At 40.7% G+C, this 21,578-nt stretch overlaps 1 protein-coding gene across 5 annotated transcripts in view; it reads left to right on the plus strand.

Moving 5' to 3' along the window:
* NTRK2 (neurotrophic receptor tyrosine kinase 2) overlaps positions 1 to 21,578 on the plus strand; it is a 337,144-nt gene that overhangs the window by 23,933 nt on the left and 291,633 nt on the right. For all 5 annotated transcript variants that reach the window (XM_077749483.1, XM_077749485.1, XM_077749486.1 and 2 more), the window contains 4 exons: positions 7,038 to 7,112; positions 7,227 to 7,298; positions 12,033 to 12,101; positions 14,819 to 14,973. In XM_077749483.1, the coding sequence (XP_077605609.1) occupies positions 7,038 to 7,112; positions 7,227 to 7,298; positions 12,033 to 12,101; positions 14,819 to 14,973 (371 nt within the window). The remainder of the gene's footprint in view (positions 1 to 7,037; positions 7,113 to 7,226; positions 7,299 to 12,032; positions 12,102 to 14,818; positions 14,974 to 21,578) is intronic.

The raw sequence follows: 21,578 nt of genomic DNA on the forward strand, positions 1-21,578 counted from the left end.
CTCTCTCTCTGACCCTCCCGTGATCACACTGTCTCTCTCTCTCCTAAGAAATAATAAAACATTTAAAAAAAATTTTAAAAAAAGAAATATTCACTGCTGTTGCTATTTCTTTCTGATATGTTGCCAAAGTACAGTTCAGGCAATAAAGTCTAGGCTATAGGGAAATTTCACTTTTGAGCAGTACTGCTGTTAAGCTAATTCACATGAAGGCAAGATGCGTTCAAATCACTCTTGATTCCTTCGGACGTTACCTGTAGAAATGATCTGATAGGCTGTTCAGGCCAATGTGAAATCTTTTAAAATGGAATAAGTACCCTTTCTGGGAACCTGTAACTCAGAGATGTTTCTGTGAATTTTCTCTAAAATGATCTTTCCTCTCTTCTTTTCCAGAAAGCCTCCCATAAGCTTCTTGTGAAACATTAGGAAAGGAAATTCTTTACCCTCCAGAAAATGTCTTAGTGAAGGTCCTGGGTGTCAAGTTGAGACTGGAGATGCTTTGGTGGGAATACGGAGTTAAATGGCAAACAGCGTAGACTTTGCTTGTGTTCACGTTCTTTATCTTTTGACTTTCTGGTCATTCTTCAAGTCCTGACCTCCATTCAAGCCTCTGCTGACCTGCCCAATCACATCTCGCGGTTCTGTCCACTGTGTCCTCTCGGGATGGGTTCCTGTGCTTGTGCATGGGTCCTTCTCTTACCTGCTCCCCAAATACTGTGGCAGGGAGCCCCATCTCCCAGAAAGCATCGCCTCCTGCAGGGTCAAAAACCACTGGATCTGAAGATTCTTGGAAGCCATTTTGAGTCTCAGCATTCCTGAGCCTTAGGAGTTAGTGGCAAATAATTGTTCATCTTCTGAGGGAAATTAGTTTTTTCGTTAAAAAAAAATTAGTTGGTTTTTTAAAAATGCTGATTTATTTTTGAGAGAGAGAGAGAGAGGAAGAGAGAGAGAGGGAGAGAGAGGAGCAAAGAGGGAGGGAGACACAGAATCCACAGCAAGCTCCAGGCTTGGAGCTGTCAGCACAGAGCCCGATGCGGGGCTCAAACTCATGAACTGTGAGATCATGACTTGAGCCAAAGTTGGACACTCAACCGACTGAGCCACCCGGGTGCCCCCAAAATTAGTTGGCTTAAATATGTTGTATGCTTGCAATCTAAATTTGCTTCTACATTGGACCAATTTTGCTTTCAAAATTGTGGTTCTCTGCTCTCCTCAGTTGTTGTCTTTACTTTCTTTATTTTCTACATGGTTGTTTCTTGTTATCAGTAAGGTCTTTCCACTGGGATAATAAAAACTCCAAGTGGAGGACCCAGGGATATGTTTTATTGCTTTAAGTCTGCAATATCCCAAAAGCTTCAGCTGTGTGGAGAGGCGGTGACATGAATAAGACCCGTCCCTCTAAGGAGTTTAACTGTCAGTGGGGAGTCAAGTAGGTTAAGAGAAAAATATAATTGTGGGTACAAAGAGATTCTTCATTCTAATTCTTAATTACAAAGTTAAGAAGTACAATAAATGCTAAAAAAAATTCTTGCCAACTGTTTAAATAAAAATGCTCTGATTGGGAAGAAAAAGCCTTTTGGTGTTGACCAGGAATCAAGCAGTATTCCAGATACTGTAGGACCCCACAATACATTTGGGTGAATTGAGAAGCCCCTTGAATATGTGATTCAGCTTTTAGGGCGATAGGTAGTGATTCTGACATATAGCAAACATGAAAAGCAACAATTAAAACAATCCTCATAATATGAAGTCCTGTATGTAGATGTGAGAAAGAAGGAAGGCGTATTTGAACAAAACAGGGGTGAAGGCCAATGGTGGTTCTAGACAGATCGCTGATGGAGGGGTGGGCCACGGGGGCTGGGAGACTGAGGAGGTAAATGGAGAAATTCTTAAGGAGTACCAAATTGAAGAACTCCAAACCCACTCAGTCCCTTTGTTACCATCCAAAGGCTGAGGACTTGCCTAAAAGAAAATGAAGGCAGGGTCTAAAGGTTCGGGTGGCAGAAGGTTAGTTTTCCACGAAGCACCAGAGCTCTGCTGAACTCACATGATATTCCTTCGATGCTGGGACATGGGCTCAGTGGGGGATGCCTTAATGCCTTAAAATCCCTGGGGCCTACGCTTTCCAGAACAGTGGGCAGAGGTCAGAGGAGTTAGCAGTTGTCTGGGAGAGAAAGCTCCTGAGAAAGGCGGGGTCTGCTTCACTGCGTCACGGAAGGGAACCCTTTATGGTGATGGGCTTTATTAAGCCAAGTTTGACTCAATCAAGGGTCCTCAGAGGTTCACAGCCCTTTGACCGGAGAGATGGGAAAGCCTGGCCTGCAGGCACCTCTCCTGGTTGTGTGCTCCGGCCGGCGCTGTCTCTCTCCTTCCTAACCCTGGGCTGATCTCCCCAGCTGCTGCTTTTCTGACCCATCCAGTGAGTTGGGAGAGCTCAGAAGGCCTGGTGTGGCCAGTGTCCTGCTGGAGGCACATGGAGATCACCAGTAGGGGGCAGCCCAATGTCCTCCTTAATCTGCTGGCTGCTATCCAGGGCTCTGGGGCCAGGAACAGAAGGCTTTCAGACCGTTGGCCTTTTCTGTGGTCCAGGGAACCAGGAATTTGAGCCCAAGTACATTTGACCACCTGGTAACCCTGAAGCCCCGGGCTCCAGCTTCCCTGTAGTCACTTCACATGTATGGCTTTCTCCGTCTTTATCTTTTCCTTCCTTCCTCCCTCCCTTCCTTCTTTCTGTTTTCTTCATCAATTTAAAAATATGTATATACATACATATATATATGTAAGTATATCTATATACTTATCTATATACTTTCTGTTTTCTTCAATTTAAAAATATGTATATATATGTATATCTATAAATATATTTCAAAAAATACACAATGACATAAAAACACTTTGTAACAGATATCCTTGACTGTGAGCATTATGTGGTGTTGTTTCTTGTGTATTTTTTAAAAGTTTACATAAATTGCTATATATTTTATGTACATATCGACGTGCAATTTTGCTTATTTTGTTTGCCTTCTCAGTGTGAATATCTCTTTCTACTCAAATACAAAGATCTGGTCCAATCCAACTCTAAACGTTATTTTTTTGTTTCTTCTAAAAATTTTTTTTAAAAGTTTTGGGGTATCTGGGTGGCTAGGTCAGTTAAGCATCCAGCACTTGATTTTGGCTCAGGTCATGATTTCATGGTTCACGAGTTTGAGCCCTGAATCAGGCTCTGTGCTGTGTGAAGCCTACTTGGGATTCTTTTTCTCTCCCTCCTTCTCTGCGCCTCCCCTGCTTGTGCACACACTCTCTGTCTCTCAAAATAAATAAAATTAAAAAAAAATAATTCCAGTATAGTCAACAAACAGTGTAATATGTTGTGATTCAACACTTCGTATATCACCCGGTGCTCATCACAAGTGCCCTCCTTAATCTCCATCACTTGTTTCCCCCATCCTCCCCTCCCCTCCCTGCACCTCCCCTCTGGTTGTTTTCTGTTTCTCAGTTGATGGACACTTGGCTTGTTTCTCACTTTGAATTCTGAGTATATTACAGTGAATGTTCTTGTAAATGTCTCTGTGTGTGGATATGTGAGAATTCCTTTCAGGAAAATACCTGGAAATAGGATTACTGGGTTGTAAAGTGTGCTGATGTATCATTTTCCAGAATAAATTGCTCTTCAAAGTGGTTGTACCAATTTGCACTCCCTCCAACAGTGTAAGAGAAATGCCTGAAATCCTCAGAAATGCTTTATATTGTCAGACTTGAAACTGTCCATTTAGTGGGAGAGGAGTGGTATGTCCTTGTTTTGATTTGCACTCTTTTTGGGGGAGCAGTCTTCCATCTGTTTCTTGGCCACTGAGGTTTCCTCTCTGTGAATTGTTTGTTATTACCTGTACTGGTTCCCATTCTAACCCTGTGATTCCTCACAGGGAGGAAGCTCAGGAGGGTTTCTTGAGGGGTAGAGCTGATGAGCAGTATATAGCCAGCGGCTATGATAACTTACAAAGGGCAGTTGTTGGCATCTGGTAGGCACTTACCCACCTTTTAATATAGCTCATCTGTTGGTTTTTCCATTTTGACCAGGGGAAATATTCAAGATTTATCCAAAGCATTCCTGCCTCCTACAGTGGAAGAGTATTCTCTAATGACCAGTTTTTATAATTTCACGTAGTACTTTTGATGATTTTCAGCAGAATCTCCTGTCTGGTCTTAGATCTAAGAACTGTTATGCTTTGCTTAATGTCTGATGTATTTTCATCTCATGAACACTGTGAATTTACCACTGATGATATTTATTTCCTTTTCTTTCTTTTATTGAGTGTTGGTGACTGGAAATCTTAGAGTCACTTTTCTAACAAGCCCTTTTCTAACAAGCATATGCATTTTGAACCTAATTCCTATCTCTGTTGATACCTCCACCCTTGTTTTTTCCTCCCCCTTTTATACCTTCCATTCTAATTTATGCTAGCTCATTGTGTTTTATTGACTACAACTAGGGAGTTTATCAATTAAAAATCTGATGAAAAATGAAATAAGAAAACAAAGGCCATCAATAACTAAAAGAAAAGTTAAAGATAAATGCTTTGTGCCACAGATGTTGACTAAGTACTTTGAGTGTTAGGCCCCTATCATCAGCATGAAGGATACAGTGATTATGATCCCTCCAAGAGAGATGAAGAACTCAAAGATGATTTCAGAACAGTGACAACACCATGGTAGCTCAGGTATAAGGCAGGAACAAGCTTCTCTGGAAGTCCTGGCTGTGACCACAAAGAAAACCTGGCCCATGTTATTTGTCCTTTTTGCTGCCAGTTGCATGAAAGAAGTATTAATATTTAGGAGTCTCTGGAATAAAGTTTTATTGGGAGATACTTCAGAAGAGGGGAGTCACTATGGTCTCTATTGAAAATGTTAGTGGAATAATTTAAATAATCAAAATTGTGATGATTTTGAAGCATTTCATAAAAAATCTAGATGTTCAAAGTTCTTTGAGGATTAGGTTGGAGTCTGAAAAGGGATTCCTCTCAGTGTAGTAGAACAAGAGAAGGGAATGAGGCCTTCCTGCACATCTATTAAGTGCCAGGCCCTGGATATCAGGGAAAGCCAAGATCTTTGAGCAGCTGATGACTTTCTATCTCGGAGGTTGCTTTTTTTTGTGAAACAGGGGGCAATGTTAATGTGGGTCCTTTGAAATTATTTTTCTTTGGTTTGATTTTTGTTCTCTCAGAGTATTCGTGTGTTTTTTTTTACTTTATTTCTAAGATTGGGTGCCCCAACTCTTACCATATATCTTGACACCCACTTTTCCTTCTTTGGACTGTGTAGAAGCAACCTATAGATGCTATATCTTCTCCTGCATAGGTCAGTATGTTTTTCATTTTACCTCATGTTGGTAAGAGCAAGACTACATATTTGTTTTCAGTGTCTTGATGGAATATGTGACATATCTTAACTTTTTTGAAAAAGAAAGGGGAAGATATATATTCTGTCATAGCTTCCTGTAGTGTATTTGGAACTCCAGTTCCAAATAGTATTGCCCATCTATTTGTCTGTCCATCCATTCATATATCCATTCACCCATCTAGCTACCCTTTACCCTTTGAATACCTACCTTGTGCAAGGTACTTTGTTTTATGCTGTGGTGCATATTAAGAATTGTAGAACAGGATCCAGCTGTCTTCAAAAAGGTTGTGGCCTAAGAAAATATTCAGACAACTGTAGCACAAGGAAATTCCACAGTGGTAGTTTCAGTAATTTTAAGTTTGTATTATAAGAGATTTTATTGGTTGCAAGTGACAGAAATTCAGATCAAATTCCTGTTAATGACGTCTAACCTCAGAGATGTCTGGATCCAAAGGCACAAGTGTCATTTTTCAGGGTCCTCTCTCTTATTATATCTCAGAGTTCTTTTTTTTAAAAAAAAATTTATTTATTTTGAGAAAGAGTGCAAATTGAGTGAGTCAGGGAGGGGCAGAGAGAGGGGTGGAGAGAAAGAATCCCAACAGTCTCCATGCTCAACATGGAGCCTGATGCAGGGATTTGATCTCATGACCATGAAATTGTGACCTAAGCTGAAATCAAGAGTCAGTTGCTTAACCTACTGAGTCACCCAGATGTCCCTCATAGCTCTTCCTTCTGTGTGCTGACTTCATTGTTGGACATTCTCTTGCCTTGTGGCAGAAAAATTTCTCATGGAGGCCCTGGGCCTATACAGTGTTTCAACTATTATCCCAGGGAAAGAGTCTCTCTCTGTCCTGGCATTCATTTATTCAATTCTAAGGAAAATTCCCATTGGTCTGCTTGAGGTCACAAGCACATCTATAAGCAATCATTATGTCCAAGGAGATAGAATTCTCTGTCCTGCCAGTCACCAGTTTACTCCTGAATTTGAGGGTCTGGTGGGTGGGGAAGAGGAGGGTTCCTACAGAGAGTGTCCCAGGGCCACATGGGCTTTATGAAATGTAGTTCCCAAAAGGAGACATTGGTATTGCTACTGACAGAGGCAGACAAACAGGATCCTGGGCCAGGAAAAGAGAGAGTGGGGAGAAAGGAGGAGGGAGAGAAAGGGGAGGAGAATCTGCTTCAGTGTTTTAAGGAAGTAAAAAGGAGTAACTGGTTCTCTTGGCATATGGGGAAAGATGGGATTTGTCTTGCATGTGATGATGCCAGCATCCCGGTGGCTGTCACCAATAAGGATGAAACACCTTTGAGAGGCAACAGACGCAGATCCAAGTTATTTTCACCTCTCTACACAGGGGATACCTTGAAAGGGGAGGCAGACTGAACTTGTTAGTTGAAAGAGTGATACATGATTAAGAAAAAATGCAACTTGGTGAATCTGTCTTTGACTTTGAAACCCAAGCAGTCATGGTTTCTTCTCAGTCACATTCAGTTTTTCGCCTTTTGCTGTATTTTAAGAAAAAAGGTGGGACTATGGTGGGTGGAGAGGGGTCACCATTCTGGTGAGGTAGGATGGAGGTTACCCATTCTTTCATATACTGTCTGTATTTTGAGTGACTGGTTTTTACTCTCTGCTCTTTTTGCAGTTATATTGCCAATCAGAAGAGGTTAGAAATCATCAACGAAGACGATGTTGAAGCTTACACAGGACTGAAAAACCTGTGAGTACTCAGGACTCGTGTACCTTATCTCAGAACTTTTTCTCATGCTGTGTTGTAGTTAGGTGGGCACCTACCTGTTCATTCTAATGTATGTGCAACTGTGTGTTTTCTTAGGACCATTGTGGATTCTGGATTAAAATTTGTGGCTCATAAAGCATTTCTGAAAAACAGCAACCTACAGCACATGTAAGTAAAGGTTGATGCTTTTGCTTCTGAGGACCCAATGTATTCAATATACTTTCCCTCTGTTTTCTTCTTTTCCAACTGTAAACTTCCTATTTTAAAAGTTAGCATAGGTGTGACAATAGCTTAGAAATGTTAGCTTTGAGTTTTGAATAGCTCCAGGGGGGTACTTAGAACAGCCTATGTATTCTCTTTCATGGATTTCTGGGCCAATTCCATCTTGGACGGAGCCATAGGCCAAGAGCAGAGTCTGATGTGAAGACCTATGTCCGGGTACAGGGTCCTTGATTCTTTCCCTTGGAATCATTACATATTCCCTGGAAGACATCACACTGGTGGCATTGAAAGAAACAGATTTGGATGTGGCCTTTTTAGGGAACTAAAAATTATCAGAGCCCCCACCCCCACCCGCGGAGATCCTCTTTTGAAAGTTCATTTTCTTAAAGCTGTCTGTCGTGATTGGTAAAAGTAGAGAAAAATCAATCATGGGACATGCCAAAGGTTCAGATCATTGCAGAATAGCAAGTACTTCCATTGAAGTCATGCTGATGCTTTGTCAGCTGAGTTCAGATGGAAATGTGGACAGTGGGAGCTCTCAGGGGGTGTGCTGCTAAGTCCTCTTAGGTGGTGGCACGCGTCCATAAGGCATCGATGGCCTTCCTGAGAGGTTTCTTCAATATTTTTCTTGTTTTCAAGTTTATTTATTTATTAACTTGGAAGGAGGAGAAGGGGGAAGGAGAATGAGCGGAGAAGGGGCAGAGATAGACAGGGAGAAAGAGAGAGAATCCCAAGCAGGGATGAGGGGCTCAATCTCATGAACTGTGAGATCATGATCTGAGCTGAAGTAAGAGTCGGACGCTTAAGTGACTAAGCCACCCAGGTGCCCAGAGAGGTTTCTTCATTAAACAGAGGATCAGCCACCCCTAAGCTCAGATTGGCGCTCTCTGTGCCTTGAGTGTTCAGGGCAACGTCTGCTGGAGGGATTCGTTGGATGGCATTCGTCGGTCTTTTTGGGCTTTGCAAATTCTCTGGGACCATGCTTTTGTGTCTCATCACCTACAGCTTACCTACGGGACCCTCTCCTGCACCACTTCACTTGGTTTTTCTGACAATTGGTAGGGAAGATCTTTTTGCTTGTCGTTTCATAGACATAAAATCAGACTGAGGACGTTCTAGGATTTGCTCTGGTCCACAGATGGAAAGTGAAAGAATTATAACTCTGGGGCTCACCCCTGGCCATGCTCTTACAACAAGAGCACAGGAAATAAAATTTCTACCATCCGTATAATTAGAGAATCAGCCCTTTTTATACTATTTGTCTTCTTTCTTTCCTTGGGCAGAACAGTTCCCCACCTGATTTCCATGCCAGTTACAAAAGAAATCATTCTTTAGCAGCAGATTGCCTGGACACTCCATGGAGATTTGTGGGTTTTATGAAAAATGTTAATTGCATAAAGCCAGTATCGTGACTTCTTATTTCTTGGGTGGCGTTAATAATGAAGTCGATTTGAAAATAAAGTCTGTAGAATTAAGATATACAGCATTTGGCAAAAATGTGGTACAACTCCAAGGAACTGGTTTAACACATTTCATTTAAATGCCTTTCTGGCATCGTCTCTGTGGTTGGGTTGCCTGCACAAATCTGATGCCTGCATAGGTCTTGAGAGCATAAATAAGAGAGAAGTTGGGTAGAAACACAAGTCAAAATGCTCTAAAGCCATCACTTAACTGGTATTAATGACCTCAATGGTTAAGTTCTGGTATTTTCATCACAGCTGGATGACTCCTTCAGCCACGTTTTATTGGCTGTTTTACCCCATCACTTCCCCTAATGATGTGACTTGTACTATGGGCTCTGGCTAATGATAGTTTTAGTAATAAGCTTATTTATTTATGAGAGAACTTAATCATAAGAGGGCTTACTCTACCTCTTCTACTTTCTCTACTGGCCTGTTGCATGCCATTTATATGAAAACCAAAGCCACTTGTTGTATGTTTACAGGTGATATATGGTAGAATAATTTTCATGGCATTCTACATGCTGAAAACAGCTTCTATAAAACCAGTTACCTATCCCTGTTTCCCAAAGAGGTCCTTTGAGAATGAAAAACCAAAGAGATGGACATATCCTATACAGTTTCTTTAAAATACAGTAGCTGGGAAGCCAAGTCATTGGTCAAGCTGCAAAAATTCTGTTGACATTTGCAGGCATGGTCAAATATTAAGACAGAATGAAGTTAGACAATGTTCAGACATTCAGTAATGCCAGTAAGTTTCAGAGACAGTGTTCATGGATGAGAGAGGCTTCTACTCACCAAAATATTAAATTGAATTAAGTAGTTGGCTGTGAGAACGGCAGGGAGGGAGGAGGATGCAAATGAGGCGTCTGCCTTTGCAGACCTTAGTCCCAACCTCTGCTTATGACTGAGGACTCGGGCGCTGGCTTGTTTTATCTGATTTTTTGCAATTACTTTGAATATCACCTTGGGTACCAGGGAGCTGAGAATGAAATGTGTACTAGAAGCTGTTTCTCTGTACTACAGGGATATACTGATTCTGAGTCTCCCCAACAATATAAAAATGTGCACAAGAGCAGTCTATTTGACTCGGGTTTTAGGGAGGCTCAGATTGGATCCTGTCTCACCAACCCTCCCTCTGCCCTGGGCACATTCTGCGTCACGTGGTGACTGTCCCTAGCCTCTATGACCGGTCGCTGAGTTTACTTCTTGGTTCCTTTAATTCCTCCCCGGCCTCTGAGAACCCAGGGGTTGTGAGAAAAGCCAGTATGTGTATTTTCCAGAGACTTTGCCGAGGTGCTAATTAGTTCCTTTGCAAAGTTCTGTCATCAAACAGTAAGAGGATTGTTGATTTTTTCCGTCCCCTCCTCCTCTTCTTTGGCTTTTGCCTCAATAATAAGTATGGTTCATAAAACTCATCTTGTTCTTTGGCGTATGACCCCACTCTGGGCTGTGCTGCTGGCAGCCCGACAGGGCCAGCTGCTCCCGGTGCTGTCTTTGTAGCTGACCGAGACCTTGACCATAGTGTCCTCTTTCTCTGCTCCCCCCTCTCCTGGTTCTTCTTGGGAGGAAGAGTCATGGTTTTTTGTTTGCTTGTTTTATTGTTTTCTTTTGTTTTTTGTTTTTGTTTGTTTTTCCTTTGGAGGGTAGGGCTTTCTGAAGATGGAAACATTTGTGCCTCAAAGACTGGTGAGAACATAGGCAGACTGGCTTTTCAATGTACGATACTCCAGTGGAACTCATTCTTGAATCACGTTCCAAAAGAAAAGAGAAAAAGATGTATGTGGGCATATTTTACAACTTCCTGGTGGATTATTTTTTTCACGTGGGTGAGCACTTTACACGCAGTATAAAGACAGAAGAAGTAAGCATAGGAAGAAGAGGGAACCCTGTGTAGGTAGGGGTTTGGATGAGTGGAAATCTCAATATAGAATGAAGTCGGGAGAGGACACACCATTCTCGAATCAGGAAACCCTGAAGCAGTGTTTTCCGTATTACATCAATTGACCAACCTTGGCTCATACTTTAGATCCTGGGTTAGATCCCTTCTCTGAACGTGGCCGGTCAGACATAGCCGATGTCGGGTCAACCGATTATTTTGTTGGGCTGACACAATAATCTAGCTTCAGGTAAAGAGCCGGGACAACTGTCCACCCTCAGGTCCCTGTTCTTACCTCTCAGCCCAGCGCTTGCTTTCCTGATCAGGAAACAGATACTGAGAGTCTTGCTGTAATTTGTTGAGGGCTTGGCTGTTTTTGTAAAAGTTGATGTTTGTTTTACATTCCTGTTAGTTATTAAACACATGTCTGGAGGCCCAAGCCTTGAACACATTTTAAATAAATTCAAACAGTAAACAAATCCACAGAGCGAGTCAGTTGCTGGGATGATGGCTCTGAACTTCCCAACTCAGGGCCTCATGGCACTGATCACTGGAAACAGAATCTCCTGCCGTTGAGTAAAGTTACATAGTTGGAACACGTCAGTATATTCATTAGTATTTATGACTTGGTTTCGTGGACTTTTCATTGTCTGGTTGGTCCAAATCTTAACATGAGGTGTTGCTAGAATAGTGTCAGATGAGATCTAAAATTTCCCTTGTTTTGTGATTTTTTTTTTGTTACTGTCCTTATCTTGGGATTACCGGGTTATTTAGAAATCATGTGTAAACAATCTGCAGAGTTTATCAATCAGCAGAGTTTATCAATCAATCAGAGTTTATCAGTGTGTATTCTTTCCTGCAAGGATGTGTTAAATTCAGCTAATATTCAGAGTTTTATATATCTTGTAATTTCAAAATATTCACGATGCTGTTTAATTTTAAAGTATCTTTTCCCCTAGTGAGTGTTGTGGTTTTAAATCAAATTAAGTTTATTCCTCCTATTAATCATTCAACAGGTCAGAGATCTCTAGGAAGTGTATAACTTGGCTCTGAATCAGCATACAAAAAATAAACTTTTTGTTAAGAAAGAGATTAAAAGTAGACATTTTGGAAATTATGCCCCCTCTTCCCCTCCCTATGAACAAGAATTGTAGGAGAGGCAGGAAAATTTAAATTGTCATTCCAGATGGAAGAAAGAGATTATGGTCGAAATAAAGCATGCGCCATGGTCAAACGAAATTGTATTTTGAAAAAAAAAACAAAAAACAAATTCTACTTGCATCCTTTATTCTTGAGCTGTAACGTTTTAAATTCACACTGAACATTTTTGGTTTCTTCCAGCAATTTTACCCGAAATAAACTTACAAGCTTGTCTAGGAAACATTTCCGTCACCTTGATTTGTCTGAACTGTAAGTAACGATTCTTGTGTGTCATTTGGTAACAGTTTCAGGGGAAAGAGTAATTAAGTATTTTTTTTTTAATGAGTGATGCTGCAGATGTATTTTTATATCAAAATTCTTGGAAAAAAAAGATTTCTCAGGTTTGGGCCACTTGTGCTTTTACTCCCTCATAAAAAAACATGATTCAGTCACAGATTAACCCAGCAGCCTCAACAGTAAGATATCATTTACAATGAGTTTAAATGTTTTTACATAAAGGTTTGTTTTCTAATGGAGGGAAAACAGAAAAAGATGGCAGGGGGATGCTTTGTGTCATTGTGGTGACATGTTTGGCTCCTGTTAGGTCCAGGACCTAATGGAAAGCAAACCCATCCAAGGAAGAAATAGCCACGGGCACAACACTCTCCAGTTTATATCCGCCAACCGCAGTGCCGGCTGGTGCTTAGTGAACATTGGAGGAGAGGTCGTCCTTCGCCCCCCTGCTCGTTCTTGTGACATTCCCTTCCAGGTCTGCTACTGAGCTCAGTATATACCCTTATTCTCTAATTTACTTTGCTGTAAAATTTGAGGAGAAAGATTGCAATGTGTTGATGCCTACTAGTCAGCATTTCCAGGTGTGATCAATTCTTGTGTTATCACCACGAGGCACGTATGAACTGTTGACATCCCTATGGGGAAGTTGCCCAGAGAACCCAGAAGCAGGGACTCTGTGTGTCAGAGATTGGGGGGGCAGGATGGACGAGGCCTTCGAATCCCAGGCAGTCGCTTTTGTTCAAACTGTATATTGCCTGGGTGGTAGGGCTTGCCCTACTCACAAGGACAACATGCAGAGAGAAGATGCTGTTAGGGGAGAGACAAGTCAGTGGATTATAAGGAGGGTTGCCTGGGGCCCCCTGGCGATGATCGTTTTGGAATAACTGAGTTTGCAGAGTTGAAGTGGTAAAACTTTCTCACACGGGAATAGGCCCGTAAAATTTAAGGAAGATGTGAAATAGAGTGAGATGCTCAGTGGGAACATTTTGAGCATCGCTATAGGAAATTTCCTTGACGGTCAAAAATCAGAGTACTGATTTCAAATTCACATGTTTTTGTTTTCTCCCTGCAGCATATTTAATCAGTTCTCTCAACAAATGTTACTTGTGGGCCTGGTTGCATATGGGACTGGGGATGTAAGGAGAAGTTACTGGGATTCTGCTCTCTAGTGGGATACCTAGACACCAAAGCAAATGAGTATAATGTGCTCTAACAGTCTTTGGAAGAGGGGTTCGCACGGGGACTGAAGAAGGGAACCCCAGCTGTCTGCCAGGGTTGTGTGGTCATTGATCATTGTGATAGTTACAGCTGATGATCCTTTGCTTCTCTAGTCCTTCTGTGGATTTAATAGTGCCTTCTTTTTTGAAAGATTCTTTAGTTTTTCATGTACTTCGAGTGACAAGAAACCTCTTAGATTAGTTGGAGTTTAAGCATTGTGCATGTCTTCCCCGTTGTATTCTATCTCCAGTAGCATCAAATCATATTTTGGTGATGGAAGGATACTTGGAGGCGATCAAGTGGACACAAATTAAATGAGTCTGCCATGACCACATTTTCCCCAAAGAAACTCCTGGAAGAGTCTCTAGGGATCCCTGAGATTCTTAGAACCCAACCAGAAAACCACAGGAGTAAGTGATGCTGCAAAGCCCAGGTCCTGTCCTCAAGGAAATCTTAAGTATTGTGGTTAATGCCAGGCAGAGCCTATGTAATGATTGTAAATGGCCTCATTTAAAGGCTCATTACCATAAATGGAATTCATCTTAAATAGGCCACTGAGTATTATAAATAAGCATTTAAAGATTTTTTTTCTTGTGGTTTTTATTTTCCTCTTGACTACTTCCTCTGTTACCAATCGTAGGCCACGGGAGGCCAGGCAGCTTGGCTGACTGGTGACTTTCTCTTTGCAGACTGTCCCACAGTGGGCTGAGTAGCTCAGTCTGGAGCTCACTTGCCCTTGCTCTCAGAAACCCTGAACTTGGTGTATGTGCATGTGTGTGTGTGTGTGTGTGTGTGTGTGTGTGTGTGTGTGTGTGTGAAGGAGGTTTAAGAGTTCCCTTCCAGGCTCTTGGTCATTTACTCCAACTTTCTTGCATTGGTTCGGCTGACCTGTGGTTGCATCGTGCAGAAAGCTGGGGGCTCCACCCTCCCGGCTCTCACATTTTAAACTTAGCTTTGTATTTACAGCCTCATTGTAAAGTGAGATGAAGTTGCTGTGCTCCCCTCTGTAGTTTGAACTCATTAAATGATAACATTCAAATCTCTATCCGGGTCACAAGTAAATGTGTTAGCATTCCTGGCGACTGTTAACTATTGGCATTTTCACTTAAGATCTTACTTACTTGTTAATTGCCATGATGAATTTGTTATGGCATCTTATTTTTCCCCATCCTATAAGATGGCCATCCCTATCCTACATTATAGTTCTTTCTGTCCCTGCCTTGTTTCCCTATTACTCTGAAAGGTCTTGCATTACTTTGAGTCCTTTAGAATCTACAGGGGTGTTTGCACCTGGCAGAAGACCAGTAAGTATTAGATAAATGAATGAATAAGTATTGTGAAATTATAAAGGTGGGTATGACTTCCAAATATGGTGGGCCAGAAAGAATTCATAATGTTGTAGTGCTTCGTAAACACTTGTATAGATAAAACAAGAAAAGAGAAGCCTGATCTGGTTTCATTTTTGTTCTGTGTAGGATCCTGGTGGGCAACCCATTTACATGCTCCTGTGACATTATGTGGATCAAGACTCTTCAGGAGACTAAATCCAGCCCAGAAACTCAGGATTTGTACTGCCTAAATGAAAGCGGCAAGAATATTCCCCTGGCAAACCTGCAGATACCCAATTGTGGTAATTTACTTTCAAATCAATGAATTCTACTTGCTATTAATTATTCTAATTGCCTTGGTGTGGTAGAGAGTCCGGGAGGATTATCACTACCCAGATTTTATATAGTATGTTGTTGAGGTCTCTGGTGAGCTGGGCAACATTTGTATGCAGTGTGGAGAAATCAGCTGGGAACAAATTTGCTGAATATTCTTTGCAAGTAGAATATTAATTCTGAGTGGATGGCTTTAAAGTGCATGGAGAAAAAGCACACTGCTTATTCCTTTGTTTCTTTGTTCATTTTTCTGTTCATGCATCCATCTATCCATCTATCCATCCATCCAAAGACTATCTGCTAAGAGTGGGATACTTCGTTGGCCACGTATTTGCTTGGTGGTCATCCAGGCTGTGGAGAGGGAAGATCTCGTGATGATAAAGTGTCCTCCCAGTACAAGAAAATGCAGATCAATCCAGCACATTCCCTTAAACTTGTCTTGCTGCCAGATGTCTGTGTATCTTGATGGGGCACACAGATCTGCCCTTCTACTTGCTTTTCCCCATGATTAGGGTTCCAAGCTCCTCCTCTATCTTGCCCCCATCTTGCCCTCACCCCTCCTCAGCATCTATAACTCCAGAGTTTAAGGGGGCACCTTATGATAAAGTCACATCTTTCTGTGAGTGCTGATGTGTTTAGCAGCAGGGAAGGAAGACCCAAGTGTTCTGGTTGGGATCTTCTGCTCTTGGGTTATTGATGTACCTCCTCAAATACACACAGATGCATAGTCTAACCAGTTAATTAGCTCACAGTTATATTTGATATGCTGGCCGAGTGGCTGGTGACAGAGCAGAAAACCATGTAGCACCTGGTTCCTGTCTGTGAGGAATCTGTATATGAACCACGGAACATTCGATTCTTTGTTTTCAGAAGACCTTCTTGTTTGGGGTCCATTTTTCTTGAAGGAAAATATAGCTGCTGCTCATTTTTAAGGAGAAAAAGAAGGAGAAACATTTGTTTCTTACCCAGAAGGGACTTACAAGACAGCAGTTACTCTTCCCACAGATTCTTTTCTCCTAGAGCCCTTGGTTCAAGATGGGGGAACCAGGCTTTGTTCTCTTGACAACTTCCCTCAGCTTTCTGTGCTAGTCAACAACTAGCAAACCCAACTTCTAACATGTTAAACCCAACTTTTTTTTTTTTTTTTTAAATATTTTTATTTATTTCTAGGAGAGAGAGACAGCGTGAGCAGGGGAGGGTCAGAGAGAGAGGGAGACACAGACTCTGAAACAGGCTCCAGGCTCTGAGCTGGCAGTCAGCACAGAGCCCGACGCGGGGCTCGAACCCACAAACCGTGAGATTATGACCTAAGTGAAAGTCGGACGCTTAACCGACTAAGCCACCCAGGCGCCCCTGTTAAACCCAACTTTTAATGCGTATCTCCTCCCAATTGAGAAGAGGGCGACTGTGCTCTGTTCTGGTATAAATTTGCACAGCTGAGAGAAATCGCCTGGAGGGACAAGAAATTCAGTGTTGAGTCACCTGGCCTCTTGGCCAACTCCCAAATCCACATGGCTGTTGTGACCGCATAGCCCAGCAACTGCTGAGAGGAAGAAAGAGAGCGCATCTAACTCCTGCTTTTATTTTCACAAATGACCTCTTAATAGACGTCTGCTTTGCCCTTGCCTGAAGCCAGCTCTTTTTTTTTTTTTTTTAATAATTTTAATTTTTGGCCAAGTTGTTTTGACAGCTTTCGGTACTGCACTGAATCCACAGTGTTGTTGATAGACCATTACGGGTGGGGGAGGGGAAGGGTCAGAAAGAATTGGTCCTCATTTTTCCTGGTCAGTTTGTCAGCTTTCAGTAAGTTTTTACTTGTTTCTTACAAATTAGTCACGTGTGTGTCTGAGGGACTTTTGAGTTCACTGTCACAATTTGGGGGACATGCGTCTGATTGTTCCCTTAGGATGGTTACGTTCACTGTAACGTTCCCTATTAATTTCAATGTCAGTGATGTTTATCAAGAAGCAACCTTGTAAAATCATTTCTCTACCACTTTTGTATTCTTAAACTGTTTTGTTGTTTGTTAATTTTTCTTTCTGTCCAAATGTGTTTTTACTTATTAATAATTGCACAAGTAATGCTGATGCATTTTGTGGTAAAGATAACCTGCATTACGCATAACACTTGTGTTTTTCTTGTTTTCAGGTTAGTGCTTAGAGATCTGTAATATTCTTTTGAATCATTGCACGGTAGTCATGGTAGAATCTATCTCAATTACATTAAAATTTCCATATTTATGGGCATTTAGCTTATTTCTCATTTTTCATCACTCCAGAAATGTTTCAACGAGCATCTTTATATGTGCTCTTTGTACAGTATACAGATGAGAAGGTTTTCCTAGAATCAGAGCACAAAGCAAAAGCTTTGGCTTCTGTAATTTGCACATTAAAAAAACAGTTGTACCAAATTATAGCCACTCCAGCAAGGCACACCTTGATATTAGCAAACTTCTATTTTTTTGGTTCTCTAAAAAACAGTAGGTAATTGCTTTTTGGTTTGCATACTCCTGATGCTTATTGAGTATCTTCTGTGTTTCCTTAGTGAATCGTCTACTTCTATCCTTTGTCTATTTTTCTACAGCATTTTCCTTTTCTTCCATTGATAGTGTTTTTTATTTTATTTTTTCTTAATTTGTTTGAAAGCTATATATTATGTTTGGGTTTTTTTTGTAGATATATAATGCCCAAATATTCACTGCCCATATCAAAACATATTTTTTCTCGTGAATATCTAGAGATAACTCCCAACAAGACCGGAAAAGATATTTTTATTCCCCTTTACTTTCTCCTCCCATCTCTCAGGTTGGTGTCAAATAGGAATTTATTTTTAGATTATTACTTGACTTTTATGAAAATTAACTATTTCTTTGCATGCCATGAAACTCTTGTTCCCTACTACCTTTTGGAGTGGCTTTTCTTTTTGCTGGTGTGTAGCCTCTAATATTTCATTCAGAGAAATTAAAAAAGAATCGTTGAGTTCTTGCCTAGTGGAAACTCGAGACTATATATTTTCTTCTTAATGGAGTTGGCTAAGTGTAAAATTCTAGACTCAAATTCCTTTTAGAACTTTGCAGATAGGGTACCATGTTCTGTTTGTATTCAGCATCGCAGATGAGAAGCTTGAGGCCAGTCTAATGCTTACGTCTTAACAGGAAACCTATGCTTTTCTTTTCCTTCCAGAAGCTTTGAGGATTTTCTCCCGTTCCATGTTATTCTAATATTTGTACCACCATGTAACTAAGAATGTGTATGTTTTAAAACATTTATTCTAAAATAAGATTTTTAACATCGTTTGAGATGTAGCATACTCTTTTAGTCTGAGAGTTTATGTCTGCAGTTCCGGAAGAATCTTCTAATTTATGTAGATGGAGAGTCTTCCATCTACACTTCCAGTGCCCCCGACCCCTCCCCCATACCAGTCAGCCCTCAGTAGCATTTCCTATCTGCTTGTCCTTTTGTGAGGCATGAAGGGGAAAGTGGTTAACTCACGCTTTGCACCTTCTGCTGTTTCTCCAGATACTGGATCTCTCCCTTCCAAAAACTGATTTTGAATTTCCACAATCTCTGCTGATTGGGTTTTTTTTTTTTTTTTAATGACTCACACACCCTTTTGCATGTTGGAGGTTCACCGTATCTCCAGGGTGTCATCAGTACCTAGCACTGCTGATTTTCTCTAGTGAGCTTCCTGCGCCCATTGCTTCTGTTTGGGGGTGTCTTCCGCCCTTGCTGGATGCTGCATCCACAGTGAGAGCAAAGTGACAAGATGTGTCGCGTCTACTCCGTTTTCTTAACCCGTGGCCCCCTGGCTCAGCAGAAGCGGGGCTCCACTTCGCCCTGCCATCTGTCCCTTAAGTCTTGGGTCAGCCTAGAGCCTGTCTTATTCGCTGTTGTGTAACAAATCCTTATGTGTCCCTTTGAGGCTCTGCTGATTTTCTTTAATCCCACTCTCTCACTCTCTCTTGTTCAGGAGTTTCTCATCGTGTTCTGGTTCCTTATCCACCAACAGCATGCCTTCTCATTTTTCAGCATGGCTCTGGATTTTTAAAAAGTTTTGCAAGCTTTCTAGAGATTTGAGATCAGAATGGGAAGCCTCAGTTATGGGCTTCATTGTATATTACTTTTCCTCATCATGGTTTCCTAGTTTGGGCTCTTTAAAGAGAAGTTAGATTGAGCAGTAGATGACGCTAGGCTGTTGGGTTTAAATTGTTTCTGAAAGTTGATACTAAAGGAATCAGAAAATAGGTTACTATTTTTAAGTCAGATGTCTTGTTTAGAGCTTGGATTTGTGGTCGGTTGGCTTTTCTTTCAGGTCTTGCTCTTTGCAGACTTTTAAAATCTATCTGTTGTGGTTACTCACATTGTGGTTAATTACATTGCAGCTTCACTTTTTTTTGTATGATATTTGTTAGCTAAGTCTAAGAGTAACTCATCAGAGTACTGCATGGTCTTATGTGTTTGTTTCATCATTCTAAACCAACGGTTTGCCAGTAACTAGGACTATTCCATTCACTTGCAACTGGTAACATTTTAATTTCAGTGAGAAATAATTACTGAGATTTCATTCCTTCATAGGGTGGGATTTCTTTAAAAACTTCCCCTTTTACTATTTCGCCATCTAAGTGTTGTATTAACAAACCCTCAACATTTTTAAAGCAAAAATACATGCTCTGTGGGGTCTAATGTATCTCTTGAGCATACTAGGCATTTGATGAATGTTTGCTGAATTCATCAATTAATAAATGCATGAGCCACACATGTTATATTAATGATCAGGCTGGACCAAATTTTTATATAATGGTACAGATATTTCAGTTAAGATCACTTAAGCATTTATATTATTCTAGCTGAATTATTCCATATTTTAACACTCTGTAGTTCCCTTTGAAATTTCGCATTGTGAAAGTATTTCCCTTTCCTTCTGCCCTTAGTGATTAACTGAGCTTGGTAGGCGGGGTTGGGAAGTTTAATGACCCTGTTATCATTAGCAGCACAGTCCAAATGTCTCACAGTATTTTTCTAACAGCCCCTCCTGCCGTGAATTACTGTAAATTTATTCATGCTGGGAAACATGTTGTGGTCTGTTTCTCCACGAGGTCCTTTTTAACCGTAGAAAAGCTTTATTAATTGCAGCAACAATTTAACTTTATTAAAGGCAAGAAAACACATTCATCTAAAATCTCCATTAATCAGAAAAAAAGGGCAGCCACGCACACCAGTTCTGGAGACAGAGATTGAATCACACACATTTTATAGAAGGAAGAATATTTTGCCAGATCATTGTGCTGGCTTAATAGAAGGACGTCCCTGTCACCTTGTAGGTTGATCTTCAACAGTTCCTTTTGCAATTCAGACTTTTCAATAATTTCCTCTCACTAAGTGGGATTATTAAAGAACGGTATACTTTATTCTTTACGTATGATTTAAATCTTGGGACAAGAGTTTCTTCAGGAAGTGTTACAGTGGATGAGATGCTTTGTTCTAAGTAGATGACAAATCTGTTTAAGAAAGGCAATATTCCTCTGGGTCTTATCACAACAATCGCTCTGCCCGTTTTACTAGGAGCTAGTTACCACAGAACATGCTAGTCCCACAGTGAATATAAGGTGGAAATTCGCTTGGTGGTCAGACTGTGCAGTCACTATATAAAACCCCCTTAATGGTGCCTTGGATTAAAATCAGTCCTGCTTTTGGTTTCCTTGTTATTTATAACAACGATTTCAGTTTTCCCAACTTTTCCGACTTTGAAGCTTTCAATGTAGAGATTCCTTAAGACACACCAACAAAATATTATTTGTGATGGTAAAAATCAGATCACAGGTGCCTGGGAGAAGAAGGTTGGTTCTTTGAGGTAAATTGGTTTTACTTAACCAATAAAATATACTTTTGGTTGTTGCCCTGTGGTTTGTATACACGTCCATTACAATTCCTACAGAGTCCTTCATTGTTATAAACCAGAAAAATAGACTGATCATAGTTCTATTGTGTTAGATTATGGAAGATGAAAAGGAAATTCTATGTCAATATTCTGGTAGTTAGATTGATATAACACAGTATTCTCTTACCATCTTAGCTAGATTGTTTTTGTTGTTGTTGTTTTGTGGCTTTTTTTTTTCTGAAAAACATCTACAAAGTCTAGTTTATTACTTTGCTTTTACTTTTACTTGGGATCAGGTTCTGTCTATAAAATAAAGCCAGCCACACAGTGCACCATTGTTTTCCTTTATCTTTTTAGGATGGAAAATAAAGCTGTTTTTTTTTTCCTGTCAGCTGCTGACACAGTTTTTGTGTTTAGAAGTTTCCTGGTTGTTGACACTGTAATGACACAGCTCACAAGCATAGAAGTACCATTTCCAATTTGGGCCTGGAAAGTCACTTTGCTAATTTTTCTGTCATTTTCATAACTGGGTGTAAAGCAGCCACTTCTAAATAGGTCAGGCTCATTCTGGCTTCATTCCTGGTAACGAAATATATACACTTAAGGGATGAATTGGAAGATATGCCAAAAGGAAAGAAAGTGAGGGGAGAGGAGCCAGTAGACAAAATCATAATTTACTTGAATATTTCATGCATGG

The sequence above is a fragment of the Crocuta crocuta genome, unplaced genomic scaffold (assembly GCF_008692635.1).
Source record: "Crocuta crocuta isolate KB4526 unplaced genomic scaffold, BGI_CrCroc_1.0 scaffold99, whole genome shotgun sequence".
NCBI lineage: Eukaryota > Metazoa > Chordata > Mammalia > Carnivora > Hyaenidae > Crocuta > Crocuta crocuta.